This window comes from Lissotriton helveticus, chromosome 2_1 (genome assembly GCF_964261635.1).
Source record: "Lissotriton helveticus chromosome 2_1, aLisHel1.1, whole genome shotgun sequence".
Taxonomy (NCBI): domain Eukaryota; kingdom Metazoa; phylum Chordata; class Amphibia; order Caudata; family Salamandridae; genus Lissotriton; species Lissotriton helveticus.
In genome coordinates, this window is record NC_136059.1 from 565,616,851 (window position 1) to 565,644,606 (window position 27,756).

At 43.4% G+C, this 27,756-nt stretch overlaps 1 protein-coding gene across 4 annotated transcripts in view; it reads right to left on the reverse strand.

Moving 5' to 3' along the window:
- The window catches only part of POLK (DNA polymerase kappa), a 922,939-nt gene that overhangs the window by 221,716 nt on the left and 673,467 nt on the right, over nucleotides 1–27,756 (reverse strand). For all 4 annotated transcript variants that reach the window (XR_013607050.1, XM_078675233.1, XM_078675231.1 and 1 more), the window contains one exon: nucleotides 2,649–2,773. Coding sequence is in view for 3 of the 4 variants with exons in the window: in XM_078675233.1 (XP_078531359.1) it covers nucleotides 2,649–2,773 (125 nt within the window). In the remaining variant the exon portion in view is untranslated. The remainder of the gene's footprint in view (nucleotides 1–2,648; nucleotides 2,774–27,756) is intronic.

Sequence of the window (27,756 nt, forward strand, 5' to 3'; positions counted from 1 at the left end):
GTGGAGGAAAGGTGCTGGCCAAAGTAATAGTAAATAGAATACTAAAAATCAATACAATATACATATACTCAGCCTCTATACCACAAAGGTCCACTTTAATGAACCTATAACAACTGCTAAACTGTTGAACAAACAGAGGAACTGAAGAACCATTAGCGATCCCATCTCTTGCTGTTGAAATTAGATTGCCCCCCCCCCCCCCCGCGACTAGCAATATCTATGATTCTAGAATGGTACAGTTTCACTTTAACAATAAGGGGCCTAGATACACCTGATCTTCACAAAGCCCACTGCTGCAGTGAAAGTTAACTAGGAGCTTTGTAGGGTGTTTGGGCTGGACAGAGGCATAAGGAGGTGCTACTGCCTCTCGCTGTTCTTATTTGTGCTGACAGTGAAACCTCTAATGTGCCAGTCAGGTTGGAAACCTAAATCTGTAGATTCTGCTCTGGCACAGGGCTGAAGGATAAAGATCTTACTATAAGCAGATTACATACTGTGGTACGTAGCAACCCCCTGTAGGCAAGATCTGAAGTGGTTTCCATGATCCAAATACTTGGAGAACATGTAGGGTACCAAATAAACTGGGTTAAAACAACTGACTTACAAATAAAGTACTGTAACACGAAAACATTTCAGGCACTAGGTCTCAACATGACAGAGCTGAGTTTAGATATATAGATTACATTAGACGGAAAGGAATTCTTTGACCACATCCTAGAGGTGATAGTGGCACATTACAGCAATGAAGTGAGACAGCAGTGTAAAAAAAAAAAGTGGTTATATTCAAAATGATAACCTTCCCCAATCTGTAATAAGCAACACAAAATACTCTATATGACATTCCGGAGGTCTTCCTTAAAAGACTGGATTTAGAAATATGCTCTATGATATGATGGGTTCCTTCAATAGCATTGATGGTATTCAACAGATGGATATATACAGGTGGCAGTGCACTCCTTAACCTTTTCGTCATGAGGCACTGTGCTCAGGTGCTCATGAGCTCGTCAAGGCCCGTGGAATGCTCACACGCAGGGATAATTCCCCTGCTGTGCTGAGCGTTCCATGGGAATGGGTGTGGCCGTGACGAGCTCAGCTCGTCATGAGCACCTGAGCACTGTGCCTCATGACGAGCTGAGCTCGTCACGGCCACACCCATTCCCAGACACGAGGAAGGCCTTGCTTCCAGGTTTGGGGTTGGTTTGTAATTTTCACAAGTGATCAGCAACAAGTTATATTTATGAATTGTGATTTGTCGGAGAATGATCTTCAATGCAATTATGTGTGTATATATTATTTCTTGTAAGAGATTTTTTTGATAAAGTGTAAATATCTGACGAGATGAGCTCGTCATGAGCATGGGGGTGCTGTGCGCGCTCCCCCACCCCCCAGCACAGCGGGGGGAATAACCCCTGCTGCGAAGGGGTTAACATCAAACTCTACTAATCTGCCTCTCATGTCCTAGCCATAAATGACTGGATATTGGTACCTCATGATAAACCATCGGTGCATCTAGATAGAGCCGCCATGGGTGATGCCACTTATCTAAACTACATATATGTGGGAAAAGAGCAAAACAAATTGAGAATAGCGATAGCATTCGAAATACAAACCTGTAAAACGTTACAACATTCCTTGATTGGAAAGGCAGGATTACGAAATAAACCACCTTACCGACCGGCGTGACACTTCAGAGCATAGCTGGATTGAGATGGTGAAACTCCATTGGCATCTATGAAGTGTGATACTTAGTTGGAGTTGGCATAATCACAATTACAACTTGAGTACAACCTTATGCTCTCAACGGAATTTAAGTACCTACAGGTCCGCCATGCTCTGACAACCTACGCACTAGATTGGTTGACCTTCTGGAGAAAAACCCCCTGGAATACAGGGCCTTATCTGGAGAAATGACAGAGCGGCAGGGGGGTGGGGTGGTAGTCTCGACTTTTTCTCAAAAACGTACACAAACAAATACCTATTTACAATACTTCAGAGACACATGGGAGAGAGATGTAGAACCTCTAAAGTATATATAATGAGAAGTCACCTTTATGCAACCTAGAGAGATGCCAATCCAAGTAGGTCTGAGGTTAATACACCTGAAAATCCTACCAAGAGACTACTTCCTAAGGAGAAGACAACATAACATGGGCTTGGCAGCAGAAGGTAGATGACTGAAGTGGGGGATGAATAGGGCACTTTCCTACGCACTATTTGGACAAGCAAAACAATCAGAGCTTGTCAACCATGCCCTGCAAAGGGGAAATGGTATACTATATATCATCTCAATGTATGAGGTAGAGAGGTACATTTTTAAAAGCAAGGTATGCTCCTAGAAATTTTAGAAAAATGGGGTTTGTGGAGTAGACCCTCTGGACAGGATGCTGCTAGGAGCAGTTGGCATCTCATCCAAGAGAAGATGCTACAAGGTAATCCTTGTCCTACAAACCCAGAGTGAGCGGCAAACTTTAGGGAAATGGAGTCTGAGCTGGGAAATGCACTAATATTGCCACAAATATGCACGATACACTGCACAGCTGAACATGGAGATATGGACTGCATGACATGAAAAAGCCCTATAGATTGTTAAAATGCTTGTTTGATATTTTTTTGTTATTATGAACATAAAATACATTTTAAAACGTTACCCTTCGAATCGGTAAATCTTTGATGAAGTCCATCACAGCTTGTCTGTCACTAGGAATCCTGTATTGACCATTCGGCTTGTTCTTATCACTACAAACTTTTGCTAACATCATATTTGGAGCAATTCCTAAAACATAAAAAGTTGTTTTTTTATTTGCTTGATGTAGGAAGCACAAGTACTGCTGACATTAGACGGTTATACCGTAACCAATACAAGTAACCTTGTGGCCATCCTTACAAAAAAGAGGGGTCAACAGGCAAATGCATACTGCTGGAAAAGCATGGCATATGTAGCAGAGGTAAAAGAATAGGTGACAATAAAGCATATGCAAATAGAAGAACTAGATTAAACTTTCTCAAAGTATTGGCTTAAGAGCTCTGTTTTGTGCTGTTTTCTGAAAGACTCGCAGTGTGGATTCTGTCCACATTTAACATTGTAATAAATTCGATATTGAAGTTGCTGAATATGAATAATAATAATAACATGTTTATTGCCCATTTAATAAAAACAGTTACAAAAAAAAGAACAAAATAAATACACCCATAAAAAGCTACCTTAGTTAAAACATACGATAAGATAAACGTCAATTATGTTCCCATTGATCTGTGTAGATATAAACACTACCATAGGCAGTATAAATTGTGTCACAGGGGATCATTAATCTTCTCCAATAACTTACATAGCAATAGATCAAACAGACAAAGTGACAGAGCATAATGGTTCTACGGGTCGATAGAAGGAAGCTTGTAAAGTGATAGTGCTCTGGAGATCAGCCTAGCATGCAGCTCAGTGGACCCCACTGCTTCCCACTCTCAGCACCACCAGCTGAGGGCAGAAAGTTCTTAATGGCTGAAATTTCGCGAAATGCTGGAGCCAATGAAGTTGCCTTATATTTAGCTTTACAAAATATGGCACAATTGCTTTCCAAGTACCACACTTTTTTAATACTTCAACTGCTAACATAGGGAGAAGCTAGAACTATTGCGAGTCCGGGCAATCGGATGTACTATATATAATCATTGACTTTACTCCGGTCCGTAGACTGATAAAAGGCTTCATCTGTAATGATCTATTCTGATCGTTGAGCCAACTTGCTCCAAATTGTTCTCCACGGGATGCTCAAATATACTTAACTGGCCTAGACAGAGCCTTGTAGCTTTCAGATTAACCTTCATTAATCTATGGCAGTCTCCAGTGATTTTATTGAATACTGCATACGTTTCATGACTGGCTGCGAGCTGGGGCGACTGCAGGGATAGACAGGCAGTAATTGCTTCCCTGCATGATCTTAAAAGGACTTGCAGAAAAAACAGGCACAACCAGTAGCATCTATAAACTAGTACTGGATCACAAATGCAAACAATGTGCATTAAATACTCCTAGACAGCCCCACAAAGCCTCCGACCCTATCTTTTCTGGTTATACGTCAAAATGGTAGTCTTTAACAGGAATTATGACACTCCTTAACCTAGTAATTGCTTTTTCTTGTAAAGTTTCAGTGGCTAGTCCAGGAACTTTGTGATACTACCTGGGTTGCATTGAAGTGGAGCAGTACTGATAAAGGCCAGATTGTGAACCGCTTCAGTGCCAAGGTCTTTCGAAATATATCTTGCAGGTTTAGTCAAAATTCTGCCTATCGTTTTAGGTGGTATGGAACATTCCTAGAGATTGAGGCTTAATTAATTTAATTGAGGCTCTCAAACATTTATGCCACTTTAGTTTTTCGTCAGAAAGGATTTGCCAAATTGAATATTTCAATGAGGCCCTAACTGCCTTCTTCACTTTCAAACCGTATGCCAAGAAGTGCGCAAGATTTGCCTTGGTAAATTGAATTCCAGTCGCAGACAGGATGCCGGAGAGGAGATTGGAAGGGGAACACTGAGTGGGAGCATTTATTTAGTGCCTGATCCAGTCAAGTCTAAAGGCGGTCTCTAAACGTGAATGTTCCATACATTAGGGTTGGCATTAGAATACGGACGATCAGGAGAGCAGCACTTGTTTCATTCTTTTTTACAGAGTTTTATATAGCGCAAACTTGACCCGAATCGGGTATCAGAGCGCTTTACATAGCACTAGTTGCAGTACACGAGGACACATTCATTTTTTTGTTAGGTAAGGGAAGATTAAGTAATTTGCCCAGAATCACAGGATGTTCAGCGTCATTGCAGAGATTCGAACCCAGTTCCCCAGATTCGAGGTCGACCGCCCTAGCCTTTAGGCCAATTCCTCTCCCTCTCTCTTGTGTTTAGTTTTAGGAGTTTCCATCCTAAGGATATTTTGACTCCTTTGGTTTTTAGGGGCTTGATTAGGCAAAAGGGAGCAGAATAGTGAAGGTTAATGTATGGAATTATGCTTCTTCCAGTTGGTTGCCCAATTAATGCACGAAGAGATGCCTTTTACAGAGCTATGGTTGGTGTTGAGCTGACTAATGCTTGGACTACATTTAGTTTATCAGAGGCAGGGATGAAGTATTTATTCTTCCTGACAAGAAAGGGTTGACACTTGACTAAATGAACAAGCTTGGCCATCTTTAATTGATTCAACATTAATTGATTCAACTGTAATAGTAAACTGCTCGTCTTCCAGAACCTACCAGAGTAACTGTCTAAGTTAACTCATTTATTCCAGACTAGCTTCAGTTGGGCAGCTAGCATTTGACTCATGCTAATGGAAAATCTTAGGCCTCCTTAACAGACGGACCTACACAAGACGTTTTTGGCTATACTCATCAAGCAGTATATTAGCCCAGAAGAAGTTTAACAATTTACTCTACATTGCTTTCTGAGAATCAGCTGGGAGTTTGATCAGTAAGGTGTGAGTAACATACAGAAAAGGTGGCAAACATTAAATTAATTTAATGTAGCTATTCTCACAAACTATGAGACTTTCAGTCTGAAACATCAAGGTGAGTCTTTGTGCAGGACATTTAGAAGCTCTGAACATATGTGCAAATTCCCTTCTCTTAGAACAACTTACAAAAAATCCTAAATAGTTAATTTTGTGAACTGACCAACTGAACACAACTGTGGTGGAAGATTATGACTATCATTACCACTTTTTAATACAATCATGAATATAGATTTTTGATAATTTACCTTTGAGCCCAAGACCTCTCTTAATAGCACTGCTCTTTGACCACGATGGAGAAACTGGGCTTGGTTGTAGGGAGGATTACTTCACCCCTAAACAAGGCAGCTTTATAGAGGCCGCTAGCTATGCATAAGTCTGTTTTGGCTATTGTTTACTTTATTAGAAGTACCGCTAATAGTACAAACAGGAAAGGGAACACGAGACACCCATGCGTCGTTTCTTAGATACTATTATTGTTTCAGTAGGTTATTTACTTTCAATTTTTTTGTAAAGGTAGCTAGTACAAAAGGGTTCAGAGTCTAGAGCTCATACTTCTTTCAGACTATAACCTCATTAAGAAGACCCAATCCAATCTATCAAATGCGTACTCTGGGTCCGGCATATTAAATTTTGACCATTAAAGCCAATCTTCAACATTTAGGAACAGCGTCACATTGGGCAATGCTTGTTTTACTTTTATGGAGACTGATTGAGAGCTGGAGAGATATATTGTCATAGCTCTTCATGGTGGATGGTAAATGTTCAGGAAGATATTACTAGATTAACGTTTAGCAACTGAATTGGGCATAAGGAGCTCCATTGGTCAGGGTCCCTATCTAGCTTTACTCACATAAGGGCAACTGGACCCTGAAAAAGGGAATAAACAGGCCAAACCTCAATGATCTTAATACATAAACCAGTCCACCTCCTTATTTAAATAAAAGATACAGTTATCTTTGGGAGGTGTGCGCCGATTAGTGGTTAACAAATGTTTTACACATCATCAGACCTATTGATATAGGCAGTCTCTTAAATTATAAGAAATCATACATCCAATAGTAGTATGTAACAGACAGAGTAGTTTTGCGAGGTATCTATTAATTCACCACAGGTCTAGGGACACTAGACAGAGAGTATCTCTGAAAATATTTTTTTTCTGTCTCTCGGTATGATCAATAGACGTACTATAAAAGCAGGTGAGAGCATACGACAGACAGACACACAGACACACACAACAATCTTTTTCACACAGGGATGCAAGTTTAGCCAGGAAGAAAGCCTCAGATCTGTTTGGACTTGCTGTGAGGGCCGAAATATGTTGGCATTCTCTTAAATCAAGGTTAATTGAACAATATATCTCAACTATAACCTTGTCTTTTTTATATTTTTAAACATACGCCCAGTATCCGAGACTAATAAAGTATTTGTCTTGGGATATACTGTGAGGTATGTTTAAACTCACTATCCACCATCCCTGCACTATCCAGTTTCATTTTATCTAAGAACTTTCACAAATGTTTTTCTGGTAGAGTCCGCCTTGGTGATATTACCCTACCAAGGTTTGGATATGCGCCGATGATGAAGCATGTCACAATTATTGAGTGAGGCATCTACTCCAATCTCTTGGGATACCCCGGGAAGATAATAGAGGTTTAGCCTGTTTTTCCCTCTTTCAGCGTCCAATTGCCCTTAAGTGAGTAAGTGTATGTTTCTGGGAGAATGCAACTGGACTAAAAATCTCCCGCTCTCTGGAAGAGAGACAGATATCTAGCTTTGCTAGTAAGAGTATCATTGATTAAATCATCCAATTGGTAACAAATCCCAAATTAATCAGGGCTTGAAAAATCAACAAATTGCAACTCGACCCCCCAAATCAAGCAACCTAATAAAGTTAACCCAAAAGGTCTCAGTTTATCCTTGTTTTCTTAAGGTAATATATATTTTAGGCACAGTTGTTTTCATTTGTCAAAAATATTTTCATCAAGAAATACAAAAGTGGTGGACCAGAGTAAATGAAATGTTTAACGATGCTTGTTACATGGCTGACTTTTCACCAACTCTAGTGTCCTTTCAGATGCAACACTGAAAAATAGATTGTGCACCATCCTAGCCAGCCCGTCAGAGGTGATTATGACATGTGACTAGCCGTACTTCGAATACTAATCTTTCCCTCTCTGGGTTGACATGTGAATAAATCTGTAAAAGCGCTACAAGATTTTGAGAGGGAAATTTGTCATCTAACTGATTCTAGCCCAGCCTGGATGTCATTTTAAATGTGACTTACCAATTTAATGACTGTTCCTCAGTTCTGCTAGCCTTGCTCGAAATGTGTCTGTGTGTCAGAGCTACTGCAACATGTAACTGTGGCGATATCAAGTTACCCAATGTTATGTATGGCACCTTCACAGTCAGTGTGAGATTTTTATTTAGCAGTTTTCTGCTTTCTGGGACTCATTTTTCTCTTCTCCGTTATAATTGTGGGGAAATTCTTGTCATTGTAAGCACGAAAAAGCCAGTGCTAAATGTGGTTACTGATCCTGACAAGGAACCACTTGGTCTATATGTTACTAACTGTACAATAACCCTACCAACGTTGCACTGGCTGGTTATGAAGAGGCATTCATACATACACAAAAACACAGTATGATATTAGCATAACAAGTATTGCCTGCATTAACTCACAGTTTACTAGATAGTAAACAAGTGAAACCTTTATGCACTGTATCTTCACCATGGACTGATTCATTCCTTATTACTACATAGAAACAAAAAGGGAGAAGAAGAGAGAATAGGGCTACTGATGGCCGGCTCTCCAAGCTTCCAGCTGCACAATTTCTTAACTTCCAAGGGAGGTTGCTACTGTAAAGTAATTTACACAACGCTTTGATCACGTACAGAGGACAAACATGTTGACCTGCTTTTAAATTGTGAGATGGTAAGAACTTTTTAAGGACTTTAAGTTAAATGCCTTTGTGAGCAGGACAAGTAACACGGGGTTAATATGTTAGAATGTTATTAGTAAACAATCGAGCCAGGTGCCTTGTTAAAGGGAAAATTAGATATGGTAGTCTTGTTTTCTAATTCTCTAATTGTTCTCTAATACGGCTGTCAATTACCTCAGGACTCAAAGTTGGAAACTGCATTTCATTTTATAGGTAATTAATTTTGATCTCGCGATTTAGATGCTGGAGAGTACTGACAATATTTCCTGGGCTAGTGTGCGAATATCCATCCTGATCTTGTATTTGTGCTTTTTACCCACTTGCTCTAATTTATTATGCTACAAGTGTATCCACTTCCCAACCTTGGTCTTAACATATTTGTTTAATGCACAGGTGACATCCTTCATCATAAAAGCCTCTGGTTCGACCCTTGCTCTCTTCAATATTTTATTCGCTTTCCGGGAATATATGGCTGTATGTACAGCGCCTAGGTTAGCTACCTGATTTTCTAAATCCTTCCACCTCAAAGAAACTTTCTAGTAAGGGTGATGTGTTCCCCTCTCAACAGTGATTTTGAGGCATTTCATATGGTGCTACCCGAGACCGCTTTGGTTGCACTTGTATTAAAGTAATGAGTTGCTGTGTCCTTAATATTGTACATTAATAGAAGATATTGGAACACTAATTCATTTAGTTTTCCTTGTCTAATAGTAAGAGGAGTCCTTTAGATATTGTTCCAAATCACTCTGACCAGGGTATGATCTGTGTAGCTAAATTTGTGTAGCTAAATTTAGATTTGTGTAGCTAAATTTTCCACAACAAAGGCTACTTGCAGGGAGATACTAAAGAAAAAGTTATTTAATGCAAATTATCTATCTAATGGTTGTTGTGCTCCCCAAGTGCCCACCAAATCTAAGTTGCCTATACCTGTAATCTATGGCCCGGGAGGTGCAGCTTGGTAACTGTTTATTGCTGATGCTCAAAACAGGATTTATTGCTTTTTTAAAGTATTACCCTAGGATCAGCTCGACTCTAGTGAAAGCTACCCACCTGTGGAAAGATTCTGTCTTAGAACGCTTCCTTGTCTTCAGTAGGACCATAGATAAAAGCCCCTTTTATGCTGATGATTTGCCCATACTTAACTATATATATCGCTTGCAAATTACATGGAACTCCTGCTTTATTTAACTATGGGCATTCTTTTTGCCTGACCACCAGCTAAAGACTGACACTGAAGGGGATAGCACTTGGATTTCAATCTTTCTTTGTTTCTCCATAGAAGGCAACATTCTTGCAAAAACGTTTTGTGTTTATAGCCACTTCAAGACAGCAATTGTTTTAACTTTTAAGTTTATCCTAGAACGTTCAGGGTAAATATTTTAAGGATTAAATGTAACATTCAAAATGAGCTGACCTTTACTTTTGCCTCCAGAACAAGACACATTCATTTTATAACAAGACATCTGTAGTCATCGTTTTAAGTCTACGGATAAGGTATTGTAGAATTTAGAGCATGAGATGTAAATGAGTTTTTTGGGATGTCAACGTTAATTCCCATGATTCACAGGCTTTTGCTATGAGATCTGTTCTAGCTATCGTCAACATTTTGGGCTATTTACTTGTGGTGTTGCTCTAATGATGCTATTTTGGTAGGAAATTGGTCAATTGCATGTGATTGTCTCTTCAGGTTGTCACCAGTTCATCAACTTGAAGCTACACCTTCGTGCTGTACGTTTGATTTCAAGGATGGTGCTGGAGGATCTAAAGCTTGCTATTTGCCTTTGCTCTTATTTCCTTCTGGTAAGTTATCAGCTATATGTTAATTTTCTCCAATGATTCTAGTACAGCAAAATATGTTTTATTAAAGATTATTTACGTTCTTTTTTCTTTACCAGTGACATATTCTGTGATCTGGGAAGAAAGGAGTTGGAACGAAAATCGCACAGGAAGTCATCTGGGGGGACAAAGCCTATGTTGTGACATCTACAAGCTGCAAATACAAGCCAATGCATCTTGAGGCTGACACCCACTTGCTGGTTGTTATATATGGATCAGATTGAATGACTTTGTATTGTTCTTTCACACTGGCCTCACCAGGATCATAACCACTGTCTCACCTTCACACTTACTGATGGGCACTTATGGACTGGACTTTGTAGGCCTTGCAGATCAACCAGGGAAAAGGTCACCACTTTTCTGTGCAGTGCTAGAATTCTCTCGAATTCTTCCACGTCACTCTTGAGCTCCCTGTCCAACATCCAGTCAACTAGCTTGCAGTGTTGCCAGTGGGAAGGCTGTTTCTTCTTTTTGTTCAATCCTTAGTGCCATTGTGTTGCACTGGGTGATCTCATTTATCAGAGAATTTTACAGGTCACCCTGTTTAGGCCTTCCCTAAAACCAAAAAGAGGGGTCATGGAGAGATGCTACCAAGCGCTGGTGTACGCACAACTCACTTTGAAAAGTAGTTTCTGTTTGAGGGGCAATGACTCCACAGCTTTTCAGTTTCTTTCAACACAGGAATCACATTGCAGAAGTCTTCCAGGATCCCACAACCCTCCGCCGTTGCTCATAGTTGCAGGACAGCATCGCACAGAGGTGCATGGGCCAACCACATGCTGCCGTCTTGATGTTTATTCTCACCAGCTCCAGCTGTCATTTTCCTTCTTGTTATAGAGCCTAAGCATGCAGATCTTATTCTCCTGTGTCGCAGGGAGGTGACATCTCCTTTCAGAGTCCATACCGTGCTTCTCCTCCTCATATAGCTATGTGTTCATATAGCTATGTATCTTATCTGTGCTGTAATGATTTGCCCAAAGGGTAAACCATTCTCTTAACTAGATCCCTGGTGACTAATCTGCGTTGAAGGTACGGTTTCTTGACAGCAATAGCTGCTGCATTGCTTACTTTTCACAAAATACTCATTTAAACTTTGCACCTTTTAGGTAGGTAGGCAATGGGGCAGACAAAATGAGCCATAAGCCTAACCAAATGAACCAAAATCGTGTTGGGTACCAAGGGATCACATTTTAAAGCACCAGTTGCTATAGTGTTCACAAGATAAAATATTACTTTAACTGAGTCAGGTATTTATTTAGGCAGGTAGGTGATGTTGAAAGATCCTTCTGTGTTGCAGTAAGTGTTATGATTTTGACTGATCTCTCCCGAATTTGGAGTATTTTGTTTTTTGGACATTATGAGAAAGGGTCATGGGAAACAATAAGGTAGTCGTTAGACTCGTACACCTCAAATTGTAGATCAGAATGATAGACTTCCATTCTCTGTTTCCCTTTACTAAAGCATTCTGAGCATCTCCTTTACTGGATCTCATCGGCATGTTAATCCACACCCTGTCCCGCAACCAGCCTTGTGCTTACAGTTGAGGTTCTGCCTTTGGTTCTTCAGTTCTAGTGAGTGCTCACTTTGGTCCCTAGTGCCCTGTGCACCGCATCCTTTCCTCACTCAGCATTATGAGAAGCCTCGCCGCCCTGCCAGTGATGTACTCTCATGCTCCAGCATAGAGCTCCTGTGAATTTTCTGTTTGCCATGCAATGACCTCCCATCAATGTGCCACACCAGTCTGACATATACCTTCTTCTGACATATGCCTTCTTCTGTGTCCCTTGTCTATCTCCTAGGCTCTACTTTCTTGCAGGGCTTCTGCTAGCCAAGCCCCGAAGGCTGTCACTTCAAGGCCACCAACTCTTTCCTAAAATTTGAATGAAATGCGACTAACTCAGCCAAAATCACTCAGGGGTCATTGTTCATCTCTGTTGTCACCACTGATCCCTGTCTGGGCCCTAGAATCATTTCTCACCTTCTGTGTCTGTGGAAGACTCGTGTGGGCAAATCTCCATAAGCTGCTGCCAGGCCAGGCCCTCGGTTTTCCTCCAACTCCTTCGTACACTCAGTCTATCTCATTCATTTGGGCTCACATTTCACAAAACCATTCATTTATGGATGTACGACATTACAACGCATGCTTTTACATCGCATACTTTTACAACGCGAGTTTTACAACGCATACCATTACAACGCATAGTGCTATGGGGCGCTGGATAGTGAATTATTTAATTTACTATTCCAACTCCAGTCCCCGTGGATAGTAGGGAAGGTGTTGGATAGTAAATTAAATATATTCCCTATCCTAGAGCGCCCCCCAGCGCAATGCGGTGTAATGGTTTGCGTTGTAAAAGCTGCGATGTAAAAGTATTGCGTGGTAAAAGTTGCGTTGTAAGTGATGTTTCCCTTCATTTATACAAGAATAGTTGCACTATGCGATTGCTGCGTGAATGTGTATACGTGCAGACAGATCGTGGCAGCAGGAGAGAGATTTTGGATGTTGTTGATGCGCAGAGGGCTTATATTATGAATCTGAAAATCAATGACATGGGACTTTTCCCCGGGCAGCCATAAAGCATTATAAATGATGCCTTGTACCCAAGGGTTTCCGTCAAGTGCCACTTTGCTCGCAATAAAAAATAGGCCTAGGCAAAACTGACGCCAGCATAATTTGTGTCGCTTCGGGAAAGTCATGTTAAGCTTATTATGCAAAATTCGAGTAATCGCGCACCATTTTACAGCAAACTTTTACAGCAAAAGCGCCATTCACAGTAAAAACGGACTGCTTGTTTTTTTTTAAACCATTTAATGGTGTAAAATGTGTTCTTGCATTTAAACCGGACACGAGAAGGCATTTCACACAAAATGCAGCGCAAAATAACAGATTTGCATTTCACATAATTACACTTAGCTTAGCGTACTTTTGTCTAAATTTCACGCAATTACAAAAAAGCAGATTACGCACATCTCTACTAAAGAATTCATCCTCAGGTACATATGGGGATTTCAATATTAAGTTAAGTCACCTTCAGCACACCAGTGTGTGATATTGCCAAATCATGTAAACTCCTGATGACAAGTGGCTTTCCCGAGTATTTATTAGGCCAGTGGTGCTGGTAAGGCCAGGTGAACCGAAATTCAGGCGCGGCAAGTGGTGCTGCACTTTCAAGATGGAAGGTACCAAAAGAAGAAGGCAGGGAGGTCTGGAGAATTGGCTGTGTTTGTCGGCCTCCTCGTCACTGGGCCGAAATTTAAGATGGCTACTGCACTACATCGAGGTAATTGAAGACACTTGGTGACCATCCTGGTAGCATGCGTGCTGCTATACACACGCAGTACAAAAAGGGGGGTGGTGATGGACGGAGTATCTGAACCAATCAAACACTCACACCCAGTCAACAGATCTGGGTTTAATCCATCACCGTTCTTTAGCCCACTCTGCCACCCCAGTTCAGACATAGCCATATGCAAATCAGTCTGACCCTGTGCCTCATGGGAACAGTCCAGCCCGAACTGCCAAGCCATGCCTTCCCTGGATCGGAAACAAGCTTCCTAGGACCGGTTTCTGGCATTTCAGCCGTCTTCAGCCAGGCTTACTTGAATCCAGTGGCAAAGTGAGCAAGGGACTCACGTCCGAGCATTCCCTGCCAACTGATGGCGAACAATGCGGTACAAAAGGGGTGGTGCAGTTAGAACGGGATATCACAGAATAAAGTGAGGGAATGCCATTGGATGGTAGACTATTTTTAGGAGACATCTTGACCTAGAGGCCGAAACCACTAGACTTGAGTCTGAACACATATACCAATGGCTCTAAACGTACACATAGAGAATGACCAGGGCTCAAGGAAAGTTAGACACTACCAATAAATTACTGGTTGTAAAACAAAGACTATTATTAGAAAGGTAAGAAGGCAAACAGACTGCAGGTGCATGAAAATAAGAAAGCTAGAATGCAGATTTACACACGTTCAGTGAAAAACGCTAAGGAGTCAAAATGTGAGATCATCGAGTCATCAATGCTTTTGCCTAGTTTTACTCACGCCTTTATCAAAAAGAACCTTGCGACTCCCCTCTGCAAGAATAATACCTAGAAGGAGCCCGGGTCCCCAAATAATCGAGGTAATCGAGGACCTGATCTCAGAGAAAAAATGCCATAAAATTACTACCCAATAATAAGACACCAAGACCAGATGAGATACAGAATTCTTTTTTACAAGATGTCCAGGGACATACTGATCCCCCTCGGACAAAGGTTTTACATACCTTTTCTGAGTCTGAGGCAGCGACCAATCATGATGGAGTCAATCCTCATACTGATACTGCAACCTAACAAGGACCCAAGTTCTGTGGATGCTATAGGCTGATAACCCTCCTAAATAGCGATCTGAAGATATCTAAGAAAATCCCCACAACAATAAAGAACTAATGGTCAACACTGACATCACGCAGGTTTCATAAGAGAAAGACAGACAGGGAACAATATCAGAATCGCATTCAGTGTCACATAAAAAGTTATTCGAGAAGCTACCCTGTTACTCCTTCTCTCACTTGCCGCTGAGAAGGTGTATATGAGAGTTAACTGTGAATATCTCAAGAAAACATTGATCAAATCCAGTCTGGAAACGAGGATGCTCTAATTTATCTTAGCCATCTTCGTTCGACCTCCTTAATTGAAGATGAGGTGTTCCCCATTATCTTATTTAGAGGGACGAGACAGGGATGTCTGGTGTTGCAGTTTGTATTAACTAAGGAAACTTTCATACAGAATGTAATAGGGATTAAGAGTCTGCTCACGAAAGAGGGTCTGTCGCACGGCTTGTACCTCTCTCAGTAAAACTGCACATTTTTCGGACAACATAAATGTCGGGATTGTGTCAGACTGATTCTGTGCACACTCTCAGGATAGGCTGGCCTATTTCCCTACTAGCCACAGTGCACCATCAATACCCCTAACCTTACAGGGCAAAAAATGTATGAGCAACCTTAGAACATGACAACACTGATCCCCCAAGGAAATCGTTGTTACAAATCTAGAAATATTTTGTTTGGATTCTTGTGCATACCCAAAGAAATACACAGGAAATACCCAGCAAGGCTTTTCAACATTTATTAAAGCATTTTGATTCTTGCATAAAATATGTGTGCTGCGATAATTAGTAGAATGAAACAGATTAGCGTAATTAGCATCACAAGAACAGCACCATTGTGCTAAGACAGTGAATATATACAGGCGTATAGGTACTGTGTACAGTTGTACTTTTACCTAGAGCTCCCTAATCTAGTTTTGCTTAGGTTGGGTGATCTGCCCAATCCCTGCCAGGATGGACTAACTCCCTGTTACATCTGGGTACATGTCATATGGCCACTCCATCTTGGTGTAGAGCTGGACAGCCCTCATGTTGGTGCGCAAGAATCAGCTGAGATGGAATTCCGACTTATAGTAACCCTGCAGTGTCAGTTGAGGATATATATATACACATACATACATATATATATATATATATCTCAATCTCAATAGAGCCCACGTGGCCATGTCGCTTTTGGACAATAACATTTATGAAGTGAACGTTATCCCTTGTAGTGAATGTTGGAGGTATCATGATAGTGTGCCTTCGAAGTGGACATTTAAGCAAAGCAGATTCAAAGAATGTTATTCTGCAAGGTCAGGCACGCAAAAGTATGTCAAAAGTCACTGTGTGTAAAAGAGAAGGCAACTTAATAAACGTGAGCATGTACAATGGCCGCGTTTCTAACCAGGCCTATCCCGACCACATGACAGGTCAACATAAAACCCCAAACAAGGTCCACAAAAGCAGTGTACCACCATTTCTAGAGAGGCTGTGCAAAGACTTGTACAGATAGTGAAAACTCAAAATCTTGTTGATAGGGAGAATATATTGTGTGAAGGAGAAATTCATGCCTAGATTACTATACTTGACCAGAGCATTGCCTCTATTGCTCCCAACAGATGCCACGAAGAAGCTCTGGAACTTTATTTGGGACACAATCCTCAAGTAGCTAAGGAAATACTCTTTAGAGTCACCGTAGGAAGGACAGCTCGATGCCACAGACATCAATATATACATACCAGCCATGCGTATAGCACCACCGTTCACATGGTTCTCCCCAACAAACCATGATGCAAACTAGAACAAGCATGTAAGCTACCTTTGCCGAACCTTCTGGGGCACGCCCCACTAACTCATGGCATGCAGCGCCCTACAATGCTCAACTGATTCACTGGAACAGAGCAGTGAGTACACGCCAAGTTACTAGGTTTCCGTCGCCCATGAGTCTGGTAGTGGGGAATCCAGGCTTTAAACCAGGTATGACTAACAGGGAATAGTTGGGCTAGGTTGAGGGGCCATTCCTTTCAAACAGCTCCCTGTTTGATGACGGGGCCCTAAAAGGAAGGGAATAATGCTTTTGTAGACTTCCAGTTGGGTCCAAAAGCTATCTTCAGAATAATCTGATTTTTGCATTGGGAACAACAAAAGCAAAAGCGGGAGGGAGCAGGGAAACTAAGAAAGCATAAGAATGATTATTTGAGGGGGGGGGCATGGGCTATATCCCACTTGTATAAAGCTATTGAGACTAACCTACTTGTTCAGTCCCTCCCTTAAAGAGCGGTACTTTCAAAACAAAGATAATAATTGGTATTGCTTAGCAATGTGGAAGAAAAAGGAGTATACCCATTGTCTTCCATAGGTAAGCTGATTTCACAATTCTTGTTGGTTGTCAGATTATCAACTGCACAGAAATGGAGAGCCACAGACCCCCAACAAAAATGTGGATGAAGATTTGCAATGGAGAAAGTGACAGTAAACGATACATGGTTACAATTTGACAGAATTTATACACTTTTCTCAAACGTACTCATGATGAGCAGTTTGCACATTCTGTATTTCACTTCTATATGAACTAGAGTCACCTATTAATTTTCTCTGTTTTGATAATTATGTGGTTCTTCAAGATTTCAGAGTACGATTATAAATGTGTACAGATACTATTGACCCTGGTATCATGCCCAAGACGTTTTCTTTTGATGTGTTTTGGTTGCGGACTTCTGCTGGAGACACAGGACTATATTTTTGTATTTCTTTGGACACCACCTTTCATCATTGTACACAGGATTCCAGAGACAAAGATATGTAAGAAAGAAAAGACCAGAAAACAGGCCTTTTGGTTACACACCCCCAAAATCTGGACCAACATTCTATTTTTGAGGTGCCTAAATTCTCGTCCAACTTAAGAAAATAGCTAAAGACTCTCCTCATCAAAGAACACAACATTTCAAAAGCTCTGAAAGTTCCTTTCCCTTTTAAGTCTTCAGCTGACCCCCACGTTGGAAACAATAACAGATCATAATCTTGGCCGCCTTGTACAGCACTCTGTTCCCATTTGGTAGGTTTATGTAATAGACCTAACCTCTTCAGAATGGAAGAAAGAGCTAGGAGGGATATTTCAGATTAGACGTGGGACCGTATTTGGAGCAAGATACTCCTAATGCTTCCGAAGCATACAACACAGAGAATCAGAACCAGTCAGGGGGTGACAATCATACTGTGAAGAAGTACTTAGTTATAAAGTTACTTCCACATCAAGTAACTTCGATCCTCAACTGCAATCTGTTACAGGGACACCTCAATTTTCCATCATGGCCAAAGAAAAAACCCTGCCGTCACTGCCCTCCATCACCAGAGTCGAAACCACTGCTACCATGAAGACTATCCACTCGTGGGCCCCATTTAACCCTTGTCTCCTACACGTCTTAACCAAAGGATTCCTACCGAACATCAAAGCACTAATACCTATACTGAACGGTTCCATCAACTCAGCCACATTCCCAGACACATGAAAACATGCCACGGTCACACCCCTGATGAAGAAGCCATCTGCTGACCCAGCCTCACCTTCCAACTACAGACCCATTGGCCTCTGACCTGACAAAGGTCTTAGAGAAGCTAATCAACCAAGGCCTCACCGACCAGGTCAGCAACCACCACCTCTTTAACACCACTCATATCAGATTCAGGCCCAACCACAGTACAGAAACAGCGATCATCACCGCCACATACGACAACCCCATTATCCTTGACAGAGGAGACATAGCGCCATCATTCTCCTGGACATCTCTGCAGGATTTGACACAGTCTCACACCCCATTCTCATCAAGCGCCTGCATGAGATTGGCATCAAAGGACCTGCTCTCTGCTGAATATGCTCCTTCTTAACGGATAGAAAATAAGCTGTCAACCTGGCACCTTACTCTATACCAGCACTCACACTCATCTGTAGAGTGTCTTAAGGTTCATCACTCAGCCTCACCCTCTTCAACATATCCATGATCCTATTGGCCAACGTCATTCGCACACAACATTAACATCCTCTCCTACGCCGACAACATGTAACTCATTCTCTCCCTCTCAGATAAGACCCCCAACACAAGCAACAAGTTCACAGCCTTCATGATCAAAGATGTTAACTGAATGAAATCCAGCTGTCTCAAGTTCAACACGGACACAACAGAAGTAATGAACTTCATCAAGAACAAGACACTATGAAACTCCAACTGGTGGCCAGCTGAACTCGGACCCACAACCACACCCAGGATGCACACCAGGAAGCTCAGAATTATCCTTGACAGCAAAGTGGACATTTACGCACAAGTCAATGCCGTCACTGCATCCTACTTTTACACCTGGAATATGCTGAGGAAAATGTTCAAATGGATCCCAAGCAACTCTAGAAAAACAGCCAGTAACGCCCTAGTAACCAGGAAGTTTAATTAATGGGATTCACCAGAAGACTACAAACTATCCACTGCTTGACAGCCAGACTTATCCTCAACCTCCCACACAGAACTTGCACCACAGCTCAGGGAACTCCACTGGCCCCTGATACACAAATGCGCTGATTTCAAACTCTTCAAACACACAGTCAAAGCACTATACAACTTAGACCTCACCTACCCGAAAAGTGACATCTCCTTCAACCACCCAGACAGACACATCTGCTCTGCAGGATTCCTACATGCACACATCACACATACACAGATCTAGATTAGGAGGCATTCTCTTACATCACTCCTAAAGTGTGTAACGATCTCCCACTCCACATCAGTGCCGCCTCCTCTCTTCGGGAATTCTGCAAGAAGCTGAAGACCAGGCTTTTTAAATACCCAATCTACCATAGGCTGGGCTAGTCACACACCTGCTGAGTACTAGAATACCCCTGTGGTTGATAGTGTGCTATACAAATTCACATAACATATAATTGAGATCCTGAGTTGGCCTGTAGCTAGGGTTTCAGATGACTTTTTACTACATGCAGGAGAGAGAGTAAGACGCATTCAAGGGGGGGAGAAGGTTGGGGGTGAATACACCAAATATTCGGCTTCAATAATTATTTAAGGCAGTTAACGACCCACTATTGTACGCTGCAAAAAGAAGGAATCCCCTGTGGCGTTACCATGGGTTTACTGCATGTGGTAAACCCTTGTTCTGGAAAAACCCACTCATGATATTCACCACACAGTTGAGACTTCAGATAAATCTGGAATCGGCTGGTTGAACACTTGGCACTGTTAGCTCAACTGAGAGACATTACCCCCAAGTAAGGGCATTAGAACTGCATTGCTGGGTAAGGCGATGCCCATAGTTCCACAGGACATATTATAGGTTATACAGCTGCAATTCAGTTATAACCTTAGGGAGTGGAAAAGTAGCCCAGGGAGGAGAGTAGGGAATAGTTTAGGAGTTGGGAGTTCATGGAGTAGTGGCCCCGTGCAGACTATAGAGACTGCAGGTGATACACTAGTGGGCAGTATGTCTTTATTAAGAAATTGCCAAATCATCCTTTAGTAGTAACTGTTATTATGATATGTAACAGAGGCTCAATTGGGAGTTTTATGCTTTGATCTCTGTTCAAAAACAATATAAAGTTTCACATAAAAGTACCCACATAAAACAAACATTTACATATATATTCATTCTCTCTCTCTCTCTCTCTCTCTCTCTCTCTCTCTCTCTCTCTCTCTCTCTCTCTCTCTCTCTCTCTCTCTCTGTCTCTGTCTCTGTCTCTGTCTCTGTCTCTGTCTCTGTCTCTGTCTCTGTCTCTGTCTCTGTCTCTGTCTCTGTCTCTGTCTCTGTCTCTGTGTTAAATTTGTGAAAACCACAGGCAGGAAAATGCTATTGCTCCCTCATATGCTTTGTTAATTGGCATACTTGGTTTTGCCCACTAACTTGATGTTTGCTTTGAACGGGCCTTGCATCTGTTTGAATTCTGGAAACATCAGTATTAGGCCTGACTTACTTGACACTAGAAAGGCAACTGTTCCTTGTAATGAAATGTAGGATGTTGCATTTAGTTTACTTTTACATTACCTCTGTACCACGAGATAGACCTATTGATTTAATTCTGTCACGTGTAATAAAGAAAGACATGTCAGGGGCTCAGATAGAGGAATCCATATGTTAATGTAAATAATAGAATGGTCTTGAAAAAGCATCAGTAGAGTTCACCACCTTGCCACGCCCACGGATCGATCATTAATTTGTTCTATAACCAACTGGCTAATCAATTATCTTCACAGATGAGGGGGAAGCGCTGATAGCTCCAGGACGTGCAGTAGGAACCTCCCTCTGTTCTGAGTCACGAGGTCCTTCCCTCCTAAAGCAGGTCGGAGGAAGAACAGCAACAAATAGAGCTCTTGTTCTCCCAGCAGATGCAATTATGGAACGTAAGAGAACACATGTAGAGTTTCGTATTTCGATGCATGTGCCACTATATGACGTTTTAAAAGAGGGCATCATAGTATATAATAACTGATTCCATCTCGATCAAGTATTTTTGTACAAAGTCGATTGATACTGCCCGCTATGTATGGGGAGACCCAGCTCGTTCAATAAATAGCCCCGCCATGAAGAGGTCTCCACAGACAGAAGGGTGCATGTGCTGTTACAGGATAGGAGAGGCGAAGGGGCATACTGCTGGCTACAAAGGACATAATCTCTTTGGAATGCACATCCTTGCCTTATTCTTCTTCGTCCCAAAACTGAGACGAAGTGGGGTACCCTTGGATGTAAGCATGACAACGGTTCCCAGAAGTCAGCAGTGGTGAAAGCCACTTAGTCCAATGTCTTGTACCTGCCTGGATGTGTAGGCGTGAGCTATGACTTTGTCCGTGTATAAAGACCCGCGCCACAGAGCCTTGGGGTTCAACAGCCATGGACAGTATCTTCCGTGACAGCTAGCTGTCTGTCATTATTTAGTGCCCTGCATTAATTCCTTCTCTGGGGTGTGCCTCCAGTATTTGCAGTAGTTACCATACAGAGCCCTTTTATCCTCACCTAAAGGCTTGTTACAACCCCTCCATCACATGGGGAGCCACTGATTAGTGATCATAACATCCTCTGCTCATAACATCTCATAGCATCCATATATGCCGGACGCTGCGCGGCCGTGCCAAAGGCGCGCCTAAGGCAAGCCCATCTGCGCCCGGACCGCGCCCAGTGCCAGAACCCCTGGAGCCCGCGAACGCCACAACACCAGACTCCGCTACGATGCCAGCACCCTCCACGCACTCAACGCCGGCCGAAACCACACCTGCTTCCAGGCCGCCCCGAAACTGACCCATGGACCATTCTCTTGCCGCAACTGCAGCTTCACCTGCGACAGAACCACCAAACCTCCAAGGACTGGACCCAACCACCTCCACTGCATACTCCTCAACACCCGCTCCGCACGGAAACACGCCGTCGAGCTCTGGGATCTGCTCGACACCTCCTCCCCAGACGTGGCCTTCCTGACCGAGACCTGGTGGATCGACTCCTCGGCGCCGACTTCGCCATAGCCATCCCGGATGGCTACAAGATCGCCCGCAGGGATCGCGCCAACGGAATCGGAGGAGGTATAGCCATTGTCCACAAGTCTACCCTCAAGTTCGCCACCCACGCAGACGACACCCTCAACACTGCCGAACACCTGCACTTCCGGATCCACACCGACCCCAACACCACCCTCAGAGGAACACTCATCTACAGACCACCCAGACCCTGAGCTCAGTTCAACGACTCCATCGCCGACCTCGCCAGCATCCACGCACTCGTCTACACGGACTACATCCTCCTCGGGGACCTGAACTTCCACCTCGAGAACAACAACGACGCCAACTCCGCCACCCTGATCGACAACCTCGCCAACCTCGGCCTCAGACAGCTCGTCACCACACCCACCCACGCCGCCGGCCACACGCTGGACCCTGTCTTCTCCACAGGCACCCACGTCGCCTTCTACCACACCACCCAACTCCACTGGACCGACCACCGCTGCATCCATTTCACCTTCAAGAAACCAACCACACACCACTGCACCCAACAGCTACCTCGCCGCTGCTGGAGAAAAGTCACCGAAGACCAGCTGATCACCACCCTCGCCCAGAACCCACCGTCACAGACTATTCTTTCACTTTACGCCGCTTTACGTTGTCTCATAATCACTTGTGTCACTACGCCGTTTATTCACTCACCCTTGCCAGTACAGTTTTGGTTGTTATGGTTACTGCAATTTATTTGTGCCAGTGTGCTTCTATATGCAAATAATAACGTTTTGAACTATACCTTGGTCTCCCTTACTCATTTCCTTGTGCTATGTGATTTATTCACGCCTTTATTTGTCTGTTAATGTGATATTCCTGTTCAGACACTGTATCTTGGTTATAACTTGCACCCGGTCTCAACTGGGTTAACGGGCTTTCTCCTGTTGTGCTTTTTCACACCACATATTCAACAAAGCAGACACAGCCATCGCACACCAACTACGGAAGGTCATCAACATCTCCTTCAAAGACATTCCCGGAAAGCTGGAAGCACGCCGAAATCAACGCCCTCCTCAAGAAGCCCAAGACGGACCCCTAGAACTTCCGGCCCATCTCCCTGCTCCCGGCGAAGGTCATCGAGAAAATCGTCAACATGCAACTGGCCCGCCACCTGGAAGACAACAACATCTTGGACCCGTCCCAGTCCGGGTTCCTACGAAACCACAGCACCGAGACAGCCCTCAGGACCGCCACAGACGACATCAGGCTCCAACTAGACAACGGCGAAACATCAGCCCTCATCCTCCTGGACCTGTCAGTCCCCTTCGACACGGTCTGCCATCGCACTCTAAAGACACGCCTCCTAGAAGCCGGAATCCAAGAAAAGTCCCTTGAATGGACCACGTCCTTCCCCTCAGGCAGAACCCAGAGCGTCCGTCTCCCGCCCTTCCGATCCGAAGCCATCGACATCATCTGCGGCGTCCCCCAGGGCTCATCCCTCAGCCAGATGCTGTTCAACGTCTACATGGCCCCCCTCGCACAAGTGGCCCGACATCACGACCTCAACATCATCTCCTACGCCGACGACACCCAGCTCATCCTCTCCCTTACCAAAGACCCACACACCGCCAAAATGATCCTCCACGAGGGAATGAAGGCCGACGCCGACTGGATGAGGAGCAGCCGTCTGAAACTGAATTCGGACAAGATGGAGGTCCTCATCCTTGGACCCCCCCTCAGCCTGGGACGACTCCTGGTGGCCAACCACACTGGGAACAGCACCGACACCCACCGACCATGTACGCAACCTAGGATTCATCCTCGACTCCTCCCTCTCCATGTCTAAACAGGTCAACGCTGTCTCTTCCTCCTGCTACAACACCCTCCGCATGCTCCGCAGGATCTACAAGTGGATCCCGACCGAAACAAGAAGAACGGTGACACAGGCCCTCGTCAGCAGCAGACTGGACTATGGCAACGCACTCTACGCAGGAATCCCAACCAAACACCTACGACGACTACAACGCATCCAAAACGCCTCTGCCCGACTGATCGTCAACGTCCCCCGCTGCAGCCACAGCAACCTTGAGAGACCTACACTGGCTCCCCGTCGACAAGAGGATCACCTTCAAGCTCCTCACCCACGCACACAAAGCACTCCACAACGCCGGACCAGAATACCTTAACAGCAGACTCAGCTTCTACACCCCCATCCGCCAGCTCCGCTCCGCCAGCCCCGCCCTCGCCGCTGTCCCCCACATCCAACGAACAACCTCCGGCAGCAGATCCTTCTCCTACCTCACCGCCAAGACCTGGAACACCCTCCTACGGCAGACCCAAGACCTAGTCGCTTTCAGAAGACTCCTCAAGACCTGGCTCTTCGAGCAGTAGCGGCACCCCCCCTCCCCTCAGCGCCTTGAGACCCTCATGGGTAAGTAGCGCGCTTTGATTGATGGATTGATCTGCTCTGGATTCATCACACCTTCAGAGGAGAAAGCTGAAGCTTACATGATGTCACTGGATGGGAGCCAAAGCTCTCAATATTGGTTGGGTCTCAGCTTCTAAGATGTAAAGTTCCTCAAGGTCACGTGACAGTGCCAGATGGTGCCAGTACTCCAAGCGTCTCATGGCGTGCAATTTGGCCTGGCAAGAATTATCTAGAGAATCTGGTGAAGTTAAACTGAAGGAAAGATAAGCGTATAATTATCTTTCCTTTTTTTTTGCCACATTGGCCCTCTATTGTTTGTAAAAGCTCGAGCTAAAGAACCCACATTCAGAGACTAGAAGATATCTCTCACTTATGCTGAGTTCCCGGTGAACTGAGGACTTGATATCGGGACTGTGCTAGCTGATGGTTCCCTGACGGGCTACCAGATATATTGCGGCGCTAAATCTGCCGAAGACGGTCTTCTGTTTGGAGCACACATACTGGGATTTCTCAATGTCTACCTGGTAGCTCGATGGTGCTGGGTTCAACATGCTAACGTCCTAAAGTAAATGGCCGTGTGCTTTGGACTGAGAGCATGAAGCTGTGTTGGGAGGACTTCTGGACTTGAACGTATTGTTTGTGGATTTAATTATAAGCCTGATCGCAAATGGACTGATTGTCAAACCTATTATTCAAGATTTCTGAAACTTTGGTTACATACTACAACCACTCATAGAAACTGAGCACTAAAAATAGTGCTAAAACAACTATTTGCTCTGAGAACCATTGATGAGACTGGAACAACCATCACTATCCATGAAAAAAAGACTCAAACCACCATAGAAAATCTAAATGTTTAAAGACCTTCCAAAGCTAAATCAATGAATCACAACCCAGTTATTGAAGCACTGCCGGGCTTCACCCATCTGCAGCATCTACTTAGCTTGTAAGAGTCCAGAAAATCTGAAAAAGAAAATAATTACCAAAAGGTAGCTTTAAGACAAACAAAAGTCTAATAGGATATCATCAGAAGTACTATCCTGTTGGTCTACTTATTTTCCCATGCCAAAGATTAATAATAAAATTATAATTTTTCACTCTCCATAATGTTCTCGTAGATTATCTATTACCAATAGTACAGGCTGTACTTGGGCCCTAGGAGATAGTTATTTTTTCTAACATCTTACCTTTTCCCACGTACTGACATTGGCCACCCTGATTGCCATGTTGATGGATGACACCACTGGTTTTCAATGGTAGCACAATACCTATTTGTTTTCTTTTGATGACTCCTTTTCCTTTTCCTAATTGTTGTGTTTGGTGCTTTAAATTATTTGTCTTTCAACACTGGTCCTACACAGACAGGCTTCCACCCTGCTCACAGCATTGATTCGACTTTTGCTGTGCCAATGGATGACATCTGAATAGCCTCGAATGGCTTCAGTGACACATCATTAATCATTCTGTGTCTTTCTACCGGCATTGATACCATCATCATTCCAAGCTTGTCTTTACACATTATGGAATCATTGGTCTTTGCCTAGATCTGTCCTTTCTTCCTGGCTAGCAGTCAGGCTTCTCATTCAACAGAAAGAATGATTATAAAGAAGTAGCAGCAAAGGGATGCTCCTTACACTGTTCAGTGCTTAAGTATCCTGCTCTGACACCACTAACAGGTTTCACATATTTCATTTATGCTGATAATACCCAACTCCTCATCAGGTTGAATGTGAAACACTAGAGCTACCTATTGCCTTCCTCGGTGCATGGTGGGTTTGGCCACCCAAACTTCAGAACATATGCTAAAACTCGGTTTTCACAAAACTGGCTGAGGTAGTAATCTTGCGGGGTTCAACCTCAGAATGGACCCAGCATTAGGCTTCGAAGTTGTAGGCAACCCTATCATTCTAGCCTCCATTTTTTGCAGTCTGGAAGCACTGTTTAATCAGTCTCTCTTCTTTGTTCTCCAAATGTACAAAGCCTCTTCTGTGTGCTTCTTGATTTTCAATAACCTGGCAAGACCCTTCCATTGAAAAAGAGACAGATGGGGATCCAAGATACAGTATCAACCTGCCTGTATGCTGGGAACATTCTCGAATTTGGGTCTTCCTAAGTATTTGATCGTCCATATACAGGTTTTCCAAGATACTGCACATCACGTGATACTTGGTATTAGTTTATGAAACCTGGCCTTCCCCTATCTAGCTTACTAGATATAGGGTGTGTGCACCGCCTTGTATTATTAACAATGATACAGCATTAACACTGGTGCCATGGGAGATGCATCTATGATCTAATAGGTGTGCAACCAGGGTGGCTTCCCCTATCTAGCCCATAAACCACAAGCAACATATGAAAAAACTAAGTCTTAAACACTTTCAATTTTGTTCACCATGCTGTCTTCAGTAATGGTCTCCCATTTCTCCAATCTCCAATCTCCCTTCTTGGTCTACATCTATTCGCACTCGAAGATCATCTTTCTTAGCCATTCTGAAGATTTCCTTACCTACTCTGCATGCACAAGAGCAAACTGTTCTTTAGCTGTTATACTGCTTCCCTCTGCAATATTCTTCCCTTATTCCATTGAGTTAACTCTGATCCCACTCATCTTTTATCAGCATAATCATTACCTTTGGGCCTCAAATGTTCTTGTTTCAAAACCAAATAGGCAGGGCCAAACTGGGGAACCAAAAACAGCCCTGTCAAAAATGCTCAAACCTGCCTCACTCCTTTTGTCTCCCCGCGCAATCTCTCTCTTTCCATTCAACCATTTTATCTCCTTCTCTCCTATCCCTCTCTGATGGCATTTTCTATACCTTATTCTCTTTACCGCTCCCTCTAAGCCTTCTTGTGCCTGCTACAATTAAGTTCAGAGAGCTGAGGAACGTCAAAATTACACCAGAAGTGGCCCTGTGCTTTCAAAATCAGCCTCCAAGGACTCCAGCCCACCAAGAAAATACAGAGGTGGAATAAAAGGCCCTTCCGGCCTTGCAAATAGAACCAGAGCACCTTTCACTACTGTTGCTCTTTACAATTTCAAAATTCACTATACCTCTGAGTAGGTGTTGTTTTGCACTCTACTAAACAGAGTTAAGACTTGAGTTCAGCCAAGCTCTGGGAGTGAGGCCAGGAGTAGCTCTGGAAGACTTGGTTTGTCTGTAAGGGATCTGCCAGATCAGGTTGTTGTCAGAGCCTTACTGCAGTATGTATCAAAATCTTTGCCCCTCTC